General features: G+C 41.6%; 1 protein-coding gene across 4 annotated transcripts in view; it reads left to right on the forward strand.

Moving 5' to 3' along the window:
* The window catches only part of UBE2U (ubiquitin conjugating enzyme E2 U), a 66969-nt gene that overhangs the window by 31587 nt on the left and 20931 nt on the right, over window positions 1-14451 (forward strand). For 3 of the 4 annotated variants that reach the window (XM_084787042.1, XM_084787043.1, XM_084787044.1), the window contains exons 7-8: window positions 4677-4765; window positions 12599-12680. The exons of the other annotated variant lie outside the window; for it this stretch is intronic. In XM_084787042.1, the coding sequence (XP_084643168.1) occupies window positions 4677-4765; window positions 12599-12680 (171 nt within the window). The remainder of the gene's footprint in view (window positions 1-4676; window positions 4766-12598; window positions 12681-14451) is intronic. 4 annotated transcript variants of the gene reach the window in all.

Consider the following 14451-nt stretch of genomic DNA (forward strand, 5'->3'; position numbering starts at 1 on the left):
GCTCTTTTCAAGGCCAGGCTTCTCTGTGTAGCCCTGGCTATCCTGGAACTGGCTCTATAAATCAGGCTGGCCTCGAACTCATGGAAATCCACCTGCCTCTGCCTCTGCCTCCCATCAAGGCAGGGCAGGAACTCCCCTGTGGACTGGGGAGCAGGGTTTTGTTTACAGAGGGTGATGTGAGAACACATATGTCCCATTAACTGATGAGCACAGTAGTTCTAGCTCATCCACAGGCAGTGAGTGTGTTCCAAGACCCCCAGCAGATGCTGAAACTATACATAGTACCAAAACTGTGTGTGTGTGTGTGTGTGTGTGTGTGTGTGTGTGTGTGTGTGTGTGCGTGCGTGTGTATTTCCCCCTATACATCTGTATTAGTTACTTATCTTCTTCCTATAACAAAGCACCTCACAAAAACCACTTAAGGAAGGAAAGGCTTATTCAGGCTCACAGTCTGAGATAGGGAAGCTGGTCACATTGAGGACAACAAGAAGAGAGGAATAAGTGTTGTGGCTTGGCTCTCCTTTTCCTTTTAAAAGATGGTTTGGTTTAAAAGATATTTTAAAATAAACTGTATTTCTACATAAATAACAATAGAAAAATGTCTGAGATAACTCACCATCTTCTGTCTCAGCCTCCTCAATACTGAAGTTATAGAGGTATATGCCACCAGCAAGAAAAGCTGTACATGCAAAAGGCATATGACACCTATACTGAAATCTTCAAAATATTTCTGAGAAAAAAATTTAAAAGACATAAGGAAGATAAACATCCACTACTTGTTGCTTAAAATGTTCCATATTACTACACGTGATGATTGTTCCCAAAGAATTTAATCTGTTTTTATCCCCAGAACCTTAGAAGCTGCTTCTAACATTTGCCCAGAAGTATAAAAGAGCACTAGCAAAGCAGTCAAAATAAACAAATTGGGCTGACCTAAGATAACTTGTGCTGTTCTAGAATGTTGCAGTGAACCTCTGTATGATTCAGTCCTATACGTGTATGCATGAGTGCTCATGTTGATGTGTGCATGTGTGTATTGTGCCCATGTACACGTGCACGCACATGTACCCATGCTCACTCACATGGAGACCAAGGAAAGACACTGGGTGGGTTGAACACTGGGTAGATTGCTCTATCACTCTCTCATTACCTTGAACAGGTCTCTCACTGAGCCTGGAGCATGCCACTTTTTGACTAGTCTGGCTAACATCACACTCTAGCCATTTTGCTGTCTTACACTTGCAACCATTTTGGGACTGCAGGTACAACAGCCACACCCAACTTTTACATAGGCCCTGGGAACTGAACTTGGGTCCTCAAGCTTGTGTGGCAAATGTCCTTACCCATAGAGCCACCTCCCCCAGCCCTGGTTTAATCTTTGTAATGCATGTTCCTAGCCCTGAAATAAATGTCCTGATCAGACAGCCTGAGCTGTCAATCCTGCTCTCATTTAGAGCCAGGTCTACATGAGGAAGGGCATGAGAGGTGAAAACCCCATATTGTTACCTATGACAATCCTCATATACAATTGTTTGGCTAGGCTTTGATGAGTAGGAAATGAAAGAAGCAAAGTGGGAATCTCTAATTAGAAAATTTTGCACAGATGCAGAAGTACGGTGTTATAGGATATTCAAGATTTATGGGAACTCCCAAGAGATGGGGACTCTGAAGAGAGGAGTGAGACCCCAGAAGAAGGAAGGGTTGGGCATGGCCAGCTGACCAAGAGTTTCATTTGCAAGTGTTGAGACTTCACCCCCTCTAGAATTAGATGACAAATGCCACTTCACAACAGAGGTGTCACCCTCCATGGCACAAAGGGCAGAATGTAGAAAAGCAGTTAGCAGGCTACACGAACTGCTGAGATACGAGACCAGCAACTGTGCGTGCTGACGAGGTGCTGAACGTGGCTCTTCTCAGGCATGATTTCACTGGATACCTAGGACTGGATACCTAGGACAACCTCTTGAGAAAAGTACCTCTTCTCTTAGTGATGGGGAAACAAGTGTGGAAAAGTTACATAACTCACCTGTCACCCAGTCAGTTCCAGGCCCTGCAGTCTCACCATGTCGCTAAGAACTAGTTGGTGGTGTAGGAGAAGTTTCCAACCGGACAAAGTTCAGGCTGCGTGTTGCTTACATAAACTAACATCGCTATTATTTTTCTTTTTCCAGGCAGTGAGCCTGCCTTTTCCCATCACTGGCTTCCTTCAAGTTGGTGTCTGCTCTTCCTCTTCTAAACAGTGTTTTGAAGATTGTTTTTCTTAATGGCTTTATCTGTCAATCTTTCTTTTTTTTTTCCATCCCAAATTTCACCATCAAACCCTAAAGTTGATTTTGGCTCTTCTGTCATATCGTCACCTAAGGCCACATCTAAAATTACACTCATATTTTACTTGAGTTCCACATAATGTTTTCTATTAATAGACAACTAGTCTTCTGGGCTTCAGAAAAGTACTTGACCCCAACATACCTTCTCCTCTCATGTGTCTGGTAACCAATCAGATCTTTCTTCAGCATTGTCTTGGTTTTGACTGTGCCTGTTCCTAACCCTTGCTCCCACCCCTGTTAACTTCCAGGTAACTCATACCTCCATGACTTTGGTCCTAACTGACCCCACATTTAGCCTTCCTTATGGAACTTACCCTGTGTGAGACCCCCAAGGTAACCCTTGCTCAGGCCTCAGCTTGTTTTCTACTTTCCAGTTTTGGATGTTGTCTCACATCTGATGAACCAAGTTGTCAGCCAATTTCAAGCACTCTCTGCACCACCAAGCGTCCCCTACTTGAACAGCCTCCATGTGCTCTCAAGCTGAACTCCCATCTGAACTCAATGGCCTCGCCCCGATCTTCCCTTCCTCTGAGGTCCTCTGTGTGCACATGCATCCACCACACCGTATCCCTAAACCTGGCTGAGGCTGGTCCCTGAGCCCAGGATGCCTCTTTCCTTTCTGCAGACAAATGACTCCCGGATGACTTCCAAACACAAGTTTATTACCTTTCTCCAAATTCTTCTGTTTATTGCCACTTCTAAAGAAGTATGGTCAGTGTATTATATTATCCAAATATTCAACCCTGCAGCACCATATTATGGAATAGAGAAAGCTGTTCTCTTCACTTGCTCAGGGAATATGCCTTATTTAAACCGAAAAAATCAGCTCTGGTGTCCTCTACAAACCTACAAATTTATATTTCCTTCTTTTCCATTGTCAAAAGGAGTATTCAGTATGTTCTCCGTGCTGGTGGGAACTACAAACACATTTTTATGCCATTTATCTCCTCATTAGCTCCATAGTCTATCTGAATAATAGTAAATATAGTTAATTCTTTTAAAGGGCTGCTTCCTTTATAGAATTGGAGATGCAAACGTTTAAGATATTCCTCTTTGTGTATTCAAGCTAACCACAGTTACACCTTTTAGGGTAATATTTTTAATTATTCTGGAAGAAAGAAAAGGAATCCCCAGAGGGCTAACAGTTTGAAACTGAACAGGACACCCCTGGGAGGAGAGAGGGTCATGGGTCATCCTCAAACAGACAAAAGACAATGGAGACGATTGTGTCCAAAGACGGCATATGTTTTTTCATGAGACAGTGTGTTGACAGTTTCCTTCCTCGTGGGTCATTGTTGTCTGCTAAATGAACTGTGACGGCAAACGGAGCTCAAGATTTTTCATGCAGCAGATATAGGGCAGCCCTTTTTTTTTTTTTTAACCCTTGCTGCAAATGGCTGAAACATTTTTGAGGGCAAATCCACATTACTTTAGCATATCGTTTGGTAGTGTGAAGACATAATAGCAATGGTTAATTTATCTTCACCTTGTTTCCGAGTTCCACTTATGTGTGATTGGAAAAGGAGTAACACACTTGAAAAATGTTAGCCTTAAATGTTAGGTGTCCTAAACGGCTAAATAAATGAATGCACTGATCCATTTAAATATTGCTCCATTAATTTCAGCAATGAGTCAAATATTTACCTTAAGGAACTTAAAAGTTGACCTATAAAAATTATTACTAATATATTTGTTTTAACTGGTAATGTGTTTCTTCTTCCAAAGAACCGAGACTTTAAATGGGAAAAGACCTAGGGGGTAGTTCACCTGATGCTTCAGCGTCCACCTACACCTGTCAGCTGGTGGGTTCACATGGCTGAATATTATCTCTCAGTGATGTTTTATTTACAGAGCTGTAAATCGCTGTGTTCAACAAGTTCATAGTAAAACTGGGAAGAGAGGTGGTTACTGAGGGTGTTGTACAGTTGCCCTTTACTGCTGCACAACAGCCTTCACCCTCTTGCCAGGGCCCTGCCTCTGCCTCCCTGAGTGATGGGATTAAAGGCGTGTGCCACCATGCCTGGCTTGAATGTTTGAATTTTAGAGATGCATGCCCAAATCCCAGCATGGTGGCTCATGTCTGCATTCCCAGGAATCCCAGCACACTGGAGGCCACAGCAGGAGAATTGTGAGTTTCAGGCCAGCCTCGATGACACAGAGATCAACACCTACCTGGGACACACATTTCTGGTCTCAAAAGAATGAAGAAATAAAAGAATTAAAGAAAGAGATTATCATAGTTTCTATGTCAGTCTAGTTTGGTTGATACTGGCTGAATCATGTGTTTTTATTAGGTAATTTTAAGGACAAATTTACAAATTGTATATGGTCTTTTGTTTATATTTTCAGAGTAACTAAAACAATCTCATTTAATGATTACTACAAGACATGGTCTGAGATAGCCACGTCAAAAATCGCTGAACACTCCAAAAATCCGTGTAAGCCGATCTTGCCTTATTCTTTATCCTTTGAATATCTTTTAATTTGTTGATTATTCTGTTTGTCTTGCTCTCATATTAAGACTAATTGACACATATTTGCTATTCAAGAACAATAAACTGTTCTCTTGGCTCTCTATATTGTACTCTTCACACAACAACTATTAATTTAGTTCCTTTTTTTTAAATGTAGAGCCCTGACCTGAAGTCTGTTTAAAGCCAGAAGCAAGGGCAGGCAATTGATGGAGTTCTTACTCTTACAAGGTTTCCTTAACTGCTTCCATCCCAGAAAGAAGGGTTCACAGCAGGGTGGACCTTTCCATTTCAAATAGTTATCCCCTAGCAGGGAAAGCAAATGCATGCAGAAAACATGAGAGCTGGGGGCTGTTCAGTTACGTCAATGTAAGAAAGCATTGTCTGGGCACCACAAAGACAGAATGTGAGGGCTGGACAACTGGTTCCACTTAACTGGACTTTCTGAGTATGTGTTACTATTTGCCTCAAAGTAGGCAATCCAGTCTCCACACGCTTACGTGAAAATGTGCCTGTGCCCTAGCCATCCTGCTTAAGCGGCATGGGACATTGTGAAATTAGAGGGGACAGACTGCAGATGCCAGAGTCTGTGGTGACTTTTTATAGTCCTTTTCTTTCTTGGCTGTTACAGTCTATATTCTCCTTGGCATGTTACACCCATGAGTCTTCTTCTGCCTCTTTCCTCAGTGATGACCTTTTTCCTATCCTCCTCTCAATCTCTGAAAAGCCTCTCCTACTACTGTGTTTTTCAACAGCCAGCGATTGCCAAAACCGCATCTCTAGCCAGACCCTCTTCTGCAGCCACATGCACATTTGTAGCCGTGCCCTGAGCTTCACCTACGTATCGTACAGGCATGCAATTTAAGATATCCTGAACCCAGTTCGCCTTCATACTCCCAAACCTGTTCTTTCTTCGTTCTCAGTCTTGGGCACTGGGAGCTCACTATTTTGCATTTTTTTCAGCCTAAGAATTCTTAAAACAATTTCATGCCTCTTAATCTTTCTTCTTTATATTCTTGATTTATCTCTCAACATTATTCTATTCACATCCACCCTTATGGTCACTGCTTTAGTTTTGAGTCTCATTGTTCATCTCACTGTAATAGTTTCCTAACTAGAGAAAAAAAGTTGTATTTATTTTTTTAGGCATAAGTTAAGGCAAAAGTACTACTAAGCTTAACACCTACAAAACCAAGGAAGATTGACGTTCATGAACTCACATGTTCTTTCTGGAAGTTGTTTATTGATTACATTGGGATTATCCATTCTCTCTCTCCCTCTCTCTCTCTCTCTCTCTCTCTCTCTCTCTCTCTCTCTCTCTCACACACACACACACACACACACGCGCGCGCGCGCGCGCGCGTGCGGAGTTGAAAAAAGTCATTAAGGTGCATTACGAGTCTTTGACCTTACCACCCTGAACATGCCCGAGCTCCTCAAAGTGCATTACAATACACAGATTTTAACAACGCTGTCAGTTCAGAGAATTTTTATTTTTGATACTAGACCTCATGGACATTTAATTGCAAAGTTTGGTGTCCACATGTGTCTTTAGCCAATCAGTTAATGTTAAGCGCCTACTACGTATGAATAGAATATGGAAGCAGATGGATTTGGGGACAATAAACATTTGTTGTGAAAACCTGGTGTTGAGAGATTAACTCCAGGGACTAAGAAAGAGGTAAATTCCTCCCATCAAAAAAAACAAACAAACAACACGAAAAAAACTCAGATTTCTGCAGGATGGTAACATGTAAATACATGGGGGTCCTCAAAAGATACAATCAATGTGCCAAATTTTGAGAATACTTGGGTATGATTGTCTCTTAATAAAAAAGAGTGATTTGAAAATAGAAGGAAATTATGGGGACTCCCTGCCAATGGTTTCTCCCTCAACAGTGGTTGTCTCCAACTTGTTGAATTGTGTTGTTTGCTACATCCGTCTGTCACTAACCCAGTCTGTTACCCATCCTCTGGGAAAGCAACAGCCTGGGAATAGTTATCTGTAGCTCAGAAGTATTTCTGTGACTTTGAATCTAACACTGAATGGCAGATTTCACAATCCCACTGCCTCTTCTTCCCATGGAATTGTTATAAAAACAAAATAAAAAACGTTCCATGAGCCTCCTTTCAAAAATAACTGGCACCTAATTTTAAAAAGTAAATGTAAACCTGACATGTGCTGCTGGCCATGTTGTCTTTTGATAGTTCAGCTGGCTGACAGCCAACACTCTCTTTTTTAATGGCCTAATTTCCTGGCAGTAACGAAGATAAAGCTTTTAGATTATAGAATACTTCTTCAATGACTCAGAAATGCAAAGAAAACCTCTTATAACTTCATTTATACATTTATATTCTTATCGCTGCTGAGATTATTAAAATCTCATGCATATTTTAAGAGCTTTGTATTTTACGAGTAGGAAGTAGTTGTGTTTTGATTTGGATATTAACACTTTCCCATATTTCTGAGCCACAAAACCCATGTCTAGATATAGATATGCCATAATAGTCACGAGTATATTCTTTCACAATACAGCCTTTAGAGTGTCTGTATATATTATACTTTTAACTACCCCAGTTCATCATTCCTTTATTTATTCAACCACTATTTATTTACTGAATACCTTAGTATATGTCACAAGTAGTCATACATCTGCTTGAGGGGCTAGACATTATTCTAACCTCCTTTTTCAGGTGAGAAAATAAGACAAGACTAAAATAGGTGATTTAGCTAAGGTCATCTATATAGGAGAAAATACCACATATCAATAAAGAAGGTAAATTCTGGAGCCAAATTCCCATGGCTTATCTTTGCTATTATTTACTAGCTGTGTGACACTAGTAAGTCTATTCCCCTGCTTGGCCCACTTGCCTTGTTTATGAGATGAGAGTAATCACGTACATCATAGGGTTGCAGTAACTAAAGTGTGCCCAGTGTACAGCATCAAGTACACATGCCTATTCTCAATCACTAGCACTGTGGTCCAGAGGCTTGGACCAGACCTCTGGCTCTACATTCCTTCCTACGATACTATTCTGCCTTTATAATATGACAACACATTATCACAGCACAGTGTGAGATTTATATTCAAATGCTGAAGGATACGCAGAATTTCTGAAATGCTTGTCATTTTCATTCACAATCATAGGAGATCATATAGAGAAATGGAGAGTGACCCCACTGTTCTCTGCCCATCACTATAAAATGTCAAGTAAAGGGTTTGGCAGAGAGAAAACCCATGCATATGGTTGTAGGAACAGCTCTTTAATGACAGAATACGATCCCCATAAGGAACTGCTTACGTTCCAGGAAAGGAATTCCTGAGCGCGGGGCGGCATGCTGTGCAGCGCTGAGTGGAGGCTTCCTGGTGCTTGTTTGCTGTCAGCAGGCAAACCAAACAGCCTCCAGCATCAGGGGGGTGCTTGCTTTCACCCCGGGAGACTTTCATTCTTTGAGTCTTCCAAAGGCCCTTCCTTCCATGCAAGAGGCGGTGTGCCTGCTTCCAGAGCCAGGCCTCTCAGCCGCAACTGCTCATTAGAGCCACCTGAGGAGCTTGTAAAAATTCCAACATAAAGGGCACACCCAGACCAGTTCCATCAGGGTTGGCAGTAGGACTGGCGGACTGGCAAGTGGTAGTTTTTGAAAGCTCCCCTGGTGACCATAACGCGCAGCCACAGCTGGGAACAGCATGATGTCAGAAGTTAGCAACTCCTTAGGCTTGGTTAGTTTTGCAACCCACAGGCAAGTAAATTCAAGTGAGTAGCTTACCTAACTGCCAGCCATCTTCATTCCTATTAGTGAGCAAAGACTATTCAGTCATGTACGGTTGCATGAGCTAGCATGCACGTAAGCAAAACCCACTAGTCCACGCTGGTACCTCATTTTCTGGACTTGAGTGTCCTGGAAGTGAAGATGGGCAACTTTTAAGTCAACCTCTATGTACATAGGACAAGTGGTGGGAGGACAAAATGACACACAACAACCCGAATTTTCCTAGATTTTTAAAGACCTAACTCAGACCAAACCAGGGTTCCTGGTTTCAATGCCAAAGATGAGGCCAAGTTGGAAAGTCTGTTAAAGATATTTAACAGATTTAAGCATGAGAGTTAAGAAACAAGCATGCGGAAAGAAAGACAGACCTGAGTGGGTTATGTGTTTCTTGAGAGAAAGTAGGAAAAATAAGGATAAGGCTTGGCCTTCTCAAAGCAGAGTGGCAACTGTCTCGTATTACCCACTTGTAGCATCTTGGTGACTCTCAAGTGACATTTCCAAAGCTTGCTCTGAGACCCAACCCCTTTTTGTTCAAATTTGATAAGTGAGATTATAAAGTGGTTCAGGAGGTGTGTTGGATGGCATTATGACCTAATAAAGGGGAACCAGAGTCTCTAGAGTTGCCCAGGGAGTTTAGTGTGTATGTGTCCTTTCCTGCAAATGGGGCTTCTGGTTAGATTCCTAGAAAATTACAGGTTTACAACTGGGAAGGGAAATAGTTGTTAATTGTGCATTCTTGGTTTCCTACTGGCTAGGGGAAACCTTGATTCCAAGGAAAGGCCTATTTCTCTCTTCTCATCCTCCCCACTCACCCAATACACAAAATTTCCCTGCCTTTCTTGTCTCATTATTTAAAAAAAAATTGAATAGGGAGGCACAAGATCCTGGGTTCTGTCCCCATTGCTGCAAAAAACAAACAAATCCCAGAGCAGATGCAACACTGTAATTTTCAAGAGAAAGCATTACCTTACAGAAGAGAAAGAGCTGTGCGGTGAAGAGCATGGAGGAGGTGCTTTTCTGCCATGGCTTACAAAACTGTGCCACAAGCAAGAGACATGAGGCAAGGATTTCACCTTCTAGAACTTAGGTGAAACGATAGATCAGGGCCCCTCTCCTCCTCCTGTCTCTTTCCTGCTCTCGTTCTTTGCTGTCTTCCTCTAGTCAGCTTCATTCATTGGACACGTATATACAAACAATTGACTTTGTCTTGGAGAGAAGATGCATATTGTGGGTAAGCTGTCTAAGGCGTTTACGGGCAGGTGGTAGAACACAATAAGCAAAACAAGCAAAGGAACAAAATATCCAAACAACAACAACAAAAGCCATACAGGTATATGAGAAGTATTCAAAGTCTGTAAAATGAACTGTGGTGTCATCATCTCTGAGATGACAGCAGTGAAGCCAGAGTCAATCGATCATGAATAGACTTCTTGGAAGAGTAGACCTGGTCATGCTGGGTTGGTCCCATATAAAGTAGAGACTGCCTGCCACACAGGTTCACATTCATGACGCAGGAAAATGTAAGGTAAAATAGAACCTTAGGAAAAAAATTTAATTTTGTCCATGTAAGTTGAATATGGTTGTTAAGAAGACAGTCTTGAACATTTCCAGGAGGTATAAGGGTGCCCTCCACAATTATTCTGCCCACATGGGCCTATAGTAAGAATTGTAAGCCCAGCTGAAGTGTTGCACACCTTTAATCCCAACAGACAAAGGCAGAGAGGTCTCTGTAAACTTGAGTCCAGCCTGGACTATGGAGTAAGTTCCAACACAGCCAGGGCTATACAGAAAAAGAGAAAACCTACCTCATAAAAGAAAAGAATTCCAGTAATGTTACTTATAATAGTCACCCAAAGGGAAGATGGTTCTTCAGCAAGAACTCTAGAGAGCTGAGACGTGCTGCTTTAATGGAAAGCATGCTTTCCTCAAATGCCAGCACAAAGTCTAATGAGGCTTGGGAGACAGTGTGGGTATGTGTGCTCATGTGGATCTAAGAAAGAAAAATATCAAAATGCATAGAAATCTTCCTGGTAAAATTGATGCAATTTAACAGAAGAAGAGGAGGAGGAGGAGGAAGAGGAGGAGGAAGAAGAGAAGAAGAAGGAGGAAAAGGAGATGGAGAAGAGGAAGGAGGAGGAGGAGGAGGAGGAGGAGGAGGAGGAGGAGGAGGAGAAGAAGAAGAAGAAGAAGAAGAAGAAGAAGAAGAAGAAGAAGAAGAAGAAGAAGAAGAAGAAGAAGAAAACAATTGTTTTCTATCAAAAGCAAATAGCACTGCATTACAAAGAAAAAGCAGACCACTGAGATGGTAAAGACTCTAAGTAGCATCAAGACTAGTGAAGAGCATCTTGCCAGTTAAACGCGTCAACTACAAATTCAGACTTAAGAAGGAGAAGAGGGGGCTGGAGAGATGACTCAGCAGTTAAGAGCACGGGCTGCTCATCCAGAGGTCCTGAGTTCAATTCCCAGCAACCATATGGCGGCTCACAACTATCTATAATGAGATCTAGTGCCCTCTTCTGGCCTGCAGGTGTACATGCAGGCAGAATACTGTGTAATTAATCAATCAAGAGGGAGAAGAGAAACAAGGGGGGGGGGCAAGGGGAGAGAAGGGAAAAAGATATATGATGTAGGTTAAGAGAACAGTTTTCAGTACTTTTGTTTGTTTGTTTGTTTTTGGTTTTTGAGACAGGGTTTCTCTGTGTAGCCTTGGCTGTCCTGCACTCACTTTGTAAACCAAGCTGGCCTTGAACTCACAGCAATCTGCCTGCCTCTGCCTCCCAAGTGCTGCAATTAAAGGCGAGCACCCCTATGTCTGATTCATTTTATGTGGATATAGCAGAAGCATGTGAGCTGGTAAGGTAACATGATTTCAAAATATCCTAATGAAGACATGAGCTGGGCTGATGGAACCACAGGGGGCCAGAAAGTCCACTTGTACCTGTCCTATTCAAACTAAATAAAAGGCCTGATGCCTGGGGGTGCTAGGCAAGGGACCCCAGTGCTCTGCTACTGAGACTCTTGCTCTCTGGAAGACAAGACCAGAAATGCTATTGGAATGGAGATGCCCCGCCTTTCCCTGCTGGGCACAGGTCCTGGGTCTTCCCACAACTGAAAACAAAGTAAATAGTTTTCAGAGTATAAGTGGAAATGCTCTTACTTCTAATCCCCAAACTCTGCATTTTACTTGAAGAGCTAAATTAGACAATTGTTATATGATTAAGGCTGTAGTTGTTATGAGTTATCTTAATACATTGTTACTAATATGATACAAAGGTTCTTCAAGTTTAAAGATGGAACTGGACTTTGGTGGTGAATCACCAATTAGGTACATTTTAACTAAGGAACAGGAACCAGGAAACAAAAAGTTTGGTTTTCTTGCAAGTAGAGGGCAGAAGGTCCCTTCCAGTTGCTTGCTAGGAATGGGGTTTGTTTGTGGAGTCTTCTGTTTGCCTGAAATATGCATGATGCCTTGAGTATAAAATGAGGAACTCCACGGTTTTGTTTTTGTTTTTGTTTTTGAGACTGGGTTTCTCTGTGTAGCCCTGGCTGTTCTAGACCTCTCTCTATAGAACAAGCTGGCCTCAAACTCAAAGATCTGCCTTCTCTGTCTCCCGAGTGCTGGGAGTAAAGGTGTGCACCACCACTGCATGGCTTGAGGAACTTTATCTTGTGTTGGTATTGGGGCATAGAGCAGGACTTTCTTTGGTCTAAAATAATGGTCTCCCATAAATTTTATTTAACTGCATAAATGGTATATAAACAGATGTCATTATAATGAAAATAATTTCCAATTCACAATGTACTTATTTCAAGCAATATTGAGTATTACACAGTTCCTATAAAAAGACAACATTTGCAAAGTCCCTAAACATTGTAACATGAACTACACAATGTGCGCAATTGCCACATACTTAAAGTGCCACACATAAGTAAAACTCACTTAATGACAAGTGAGTTACTCTCAACTCTGAACTATATTAAAGACTGTATATGAATACTTCTTTTTTTTTTTAATCATTTTATTTCAGTTGTTGGAGATCCAAGTTTCATGGGAAAGTATTACAAATGGAAGCGACAGGAACTGCAGCATACTAAGCAATGGAAGTTGAAGTAAGACATCCCAAATGCCTTGAATTCATGATGGTGTTGACCTTGAGTGATTCTGCTCTCTGCCATCTACTGAGCCATTAGCAGAAGTCCCAGGAATAGCAGCAACCTGTGCCTTTCCTAAGCATGAGAACAATGATAAGAAAGTATGCTTTCCTTTCCCAGCAACTCAGGTAGGAAACCTGGCAAGCATGGAGATGGGGCATGAGTCACAATGAAGAGCCCAGCCAGTCCTCTTCCAAGTTAGTTATCACCAATTACTTGTTCATTTTTCTCATAGCTCCAATTTGGTTTTCCCAAAGAGTTCTCATTTAGAAACTATATATATGTGATATATATAATATATATATTACAAGAAATAATATATTATCTTTATTCTTGTATAAGTTAAATTTTTATTTGAAGAAGGTCTGGGAATAGAGTGCTTGCCATGCAAGTATAAAGACCAAAGTCTAGATACCCAGCACCACGTAAATGCCAGGGTGGCCTGGTGGTCCTCCTGTAACTCCTGTGCTCAGAAGATGAAGACAGGGGCCCCTGTCAAGCTGGGATACTTTCTCTACTGACCAAATTGGAGAGATTCAAATTAAGCAAGGGACCCTACCATAGTGGAGCAACCAACAAAGACATCAGATGGCAACTACTAGCACCCCCACACACGTTAACATGCAGGTATACATGCACACACATCCCACATACACACACAACAAAAAAGCATGTATTTACTGTAAAAAGTGATGGTTTTTGTAATGATTTTACTTAACTATAACATATACTCAGACCATATTAAACACTTTCTTTCTCTCCCTGCACATCTCTCTGCTAGACCCCTTTGTCTTCCCAGTCTCCTTTCTACTTTTACTGTGTGCATGTGTGTGGGGGTGTGTGTGTGAGTAAGTTTGTGTATGTATGAGTCTGTGAGTGTGTATCTGTGTGTGCAAATGTGTGAGCATATATGTAAGTGTGTAGTGTGTGTGTAAATGTGTGTAAGTGTATGTGTTGTGTGTATGAGTAAATTTGTGTGTATCAGTGTGTGAGTGTGTGTCTGTGTGTGCGTGTGTGTAATTCTGTGTGTGCATGTGTGTGTGCATGTGTGTGCGTGTGTGAGGTGTGTGTGTGTGTGTGTGTGTGTGTGTGTGTGTGTGTGTGTGTGTGTTTTCTGGATTCCACATAGGAGAGAAAGCATATGAACAGTGTGCTTTCTTCACAGTGCTCAGCAACTGTGTTGCCATGAGACCTGGGGAGGGCAGACCCGTTGCACTCACACCCTTCATCTCACGTTTCAGCTCCTGCTGTCAGCAGGCAGTATTCTGTGGTTTTCTAGTGGAAATGCAAGATCATTAAGCAATGCAATATATTATGAATTTGAGGGAAAGTCAAGCATGTTTTTCTATCCTTTCCCCCCGAAAAGTTTACCAACAACTGTTCTTTGGCCCATGATGAAGAAAAGTTTTTGTATTACTTTTCTGCTTACAGCATAAATTATAGGCAGGAGAAAAAAAATGTATTATGCTGAATTTGAAAGAGTACAAACATTTTTTTTCCTTGACGGCATGTTTCAAGTTTCCTTTGCAGTTGAAAAATTTACTCAGAATCTAAGATGGTCATTGCTTTGACATGACTTCCTTTCCTATTTCCTGTGACAGAACTGTTTTGTTTCACTGGTTTGGTCATTGGTTCATTATGAAGTGCCAGCATCTCACAGAACCCCAAGATTTAGAAAAACGAGGACCACGTCAATTTCAACTTAGTCACTCACTTCTACATGTGGCTG

Source organism: Acomys minous (genome assembly GCF_964271855.1).
Source record: "Acomys minous genome assembly, chromosome: 6".
In the NCBI taxonomy this organism is placed as follows: domain Eukaryota; kingdom Metazoa; phylum Chordata; class Mammalia; order Rodentia; family Muridae; genus Acomys; species Acomys minous.